This window comes from Saccostrea cucullata, unplaced genomic scaffold (genome assembly GCF_032062105.1).
Source record: "Saccostrea cucullata isolate Sc308-1 unplaced genomic scaffold, CSIRO_AGI_Scuc_v1 ctg22748, whole genome shotgun sequence".
NCBI classification, from domain to species: Eukaryota; Metazoa; Mollusca; class Bivalvia; order Ostreida; family Ostreidae; genus Saccostrea; species Saccostrea cuccullata.
The window spans coordinates 4,237-5,737 of record NW_026933257.1 but is presented as its reverse complement, the minus strand read 5'-3'; the positions used below and the strand labels follow the sequence as shown (position 1 = coordinate 5,737).

Below are 1,501 nucleotides of genomic sequence, written 5' to 3'. Positions count from 1 at the left end.
TAGCCAGATGTCTGAGAATGACCACAATGACGATCGGAATGCGAATGAATCAAGTGATTCGGAACTGGAGGATCCATTGAACAGCACATCAGGAAATCAAAGAGTCAAAACAGTCAACAAGAAAGGAGATAATCGTGCAGTAATCGATTCTAAAAGTTGTGAAAGTGATCATGATAGTGATTTCGTTGACGATGATAATCTTAGAGGAGCAAAGGTTGGTAGTAAAACACCTCGGACTTGTAAAGTGATATATGTTAGGGAAAACAGTGCTAGGAAAGGAAAACTAGAGTCTCCCAAAGTACAAAAAACCCCAAACACAAAGAACAATCTCACAAAAAGCAGAGCAGCTGAAATGCCAGAATTATCCATTCCAAAGATTAACGTGGGAGGAAGTACGAAAAAATTGGGTCGACAGCAGAGTGTGAAAGACACAGCCACACAAAAAGCAGAGAATGAAAAAGGCAAAGAGAACAAGAATGGAGGCAATGTGAGGGGTAAAAGTGGTATCACAGAAAAGGGGATAGAGGAGGGAGAGAGGGAAGACAGTTCTGTTGAGAGTAGTAATGAAGATTATGATCAGAATTTAATTGAATCTAGTGACTCAGAGCTGGAGGATCCATTTAATAGTAAAGCTTCAAATAAGAGCAACAGTGAGCAAAAGTCACCGCAAAAGAATGTAAAGAACAATTCCCTTAATAACTCAAAAGCCAGGAGGGGTAATGACGGTGAAGAATCGGATATTTCAGGAGATGAAAATGAGGTTGTGGATAAAGGTGGAAGGAAATCTTTAAGAAAGAGTAAAGCAACAGTTGGAGAAAAGAATACAGACAGTGAGAGCAATGTAAAGAAAGGGAGACTTGATACCACCAAACCCAACAAGACTCCGGTCCCAAAAAACAGCTCCAGAGTATTAACTAAAACAACAGAACCATCTGCATCTTCCACACCAAAGAGAAGTGGACGAGGAACTTCCTTAAAATTGCCTGTGCAGCAGAAGATCATCACACAAGCTGAGCTACATGTCACGACTTCACCTTCGTCGGGGGAGGAGAACTCAGATGATGAGGCTACCAGTAATGGTGTATACCACAGTTCTGATGATGAGCCAACCCCCGACCCAACAGTGGGGGAAATTATCAGTTCTTCTCCACAGAGAGCCACGAATGATCCAGAAAGGTCCAATCCTGCCGAAGAGTTCAGCTCTGAATCAGAATGGGAAGAAAATGCCACCTTTCCAGGTATAAACATCAGAATATAAGAGGTTTTTTAGCTAAAGACAAAGTTAACTATTTATGCAAATTATGCCAAAATTGTTTGATTGCTTAGAATTCCCATTATACAATATATCATGTAAAATGTAATTTCTGTGCTATAAATGGAAGATATTGAAAAAAGCTGCAAAACCTGAAAATTTTAATGTATTAAAGGCATGGAAGAACAAAAATGACCCCTTCTACCATAGTCATTGTCGGCACCCCATGGTTCTCACCGTTACACTCAA

General features: G+C 40.2%; 1 protein-coding gene across 1 annotated transcript; it reads left to right on the top strand.

Annotated features, from left to right (window-relative positions):
• Window positions 1-7: 7 nt before the first annotated feature.
• LOC134237788 (cylicin-2-like) lies at window positions 8-1,258 on the top strand. Its single transcript, XM_062719932.1, has one exon. The coding sequence runs from the start codon at window positions 8-10 to the stop codon at window positions 1,256-1,258; it is 1,251 nt and encodes a 416-aa protein (XP_062575916.1).
• Window positions 1,259-1,501: the final 243 nt, after the last annotated feature.

Coding starts and splice junctions, on each gene's coding strand:
- LOC134237788 (XM_062719932.1), top strand. CDS start 8: ATGTCTGAGAATGACCACAATGACGATCGGAATGCGAATGAATCAAGT.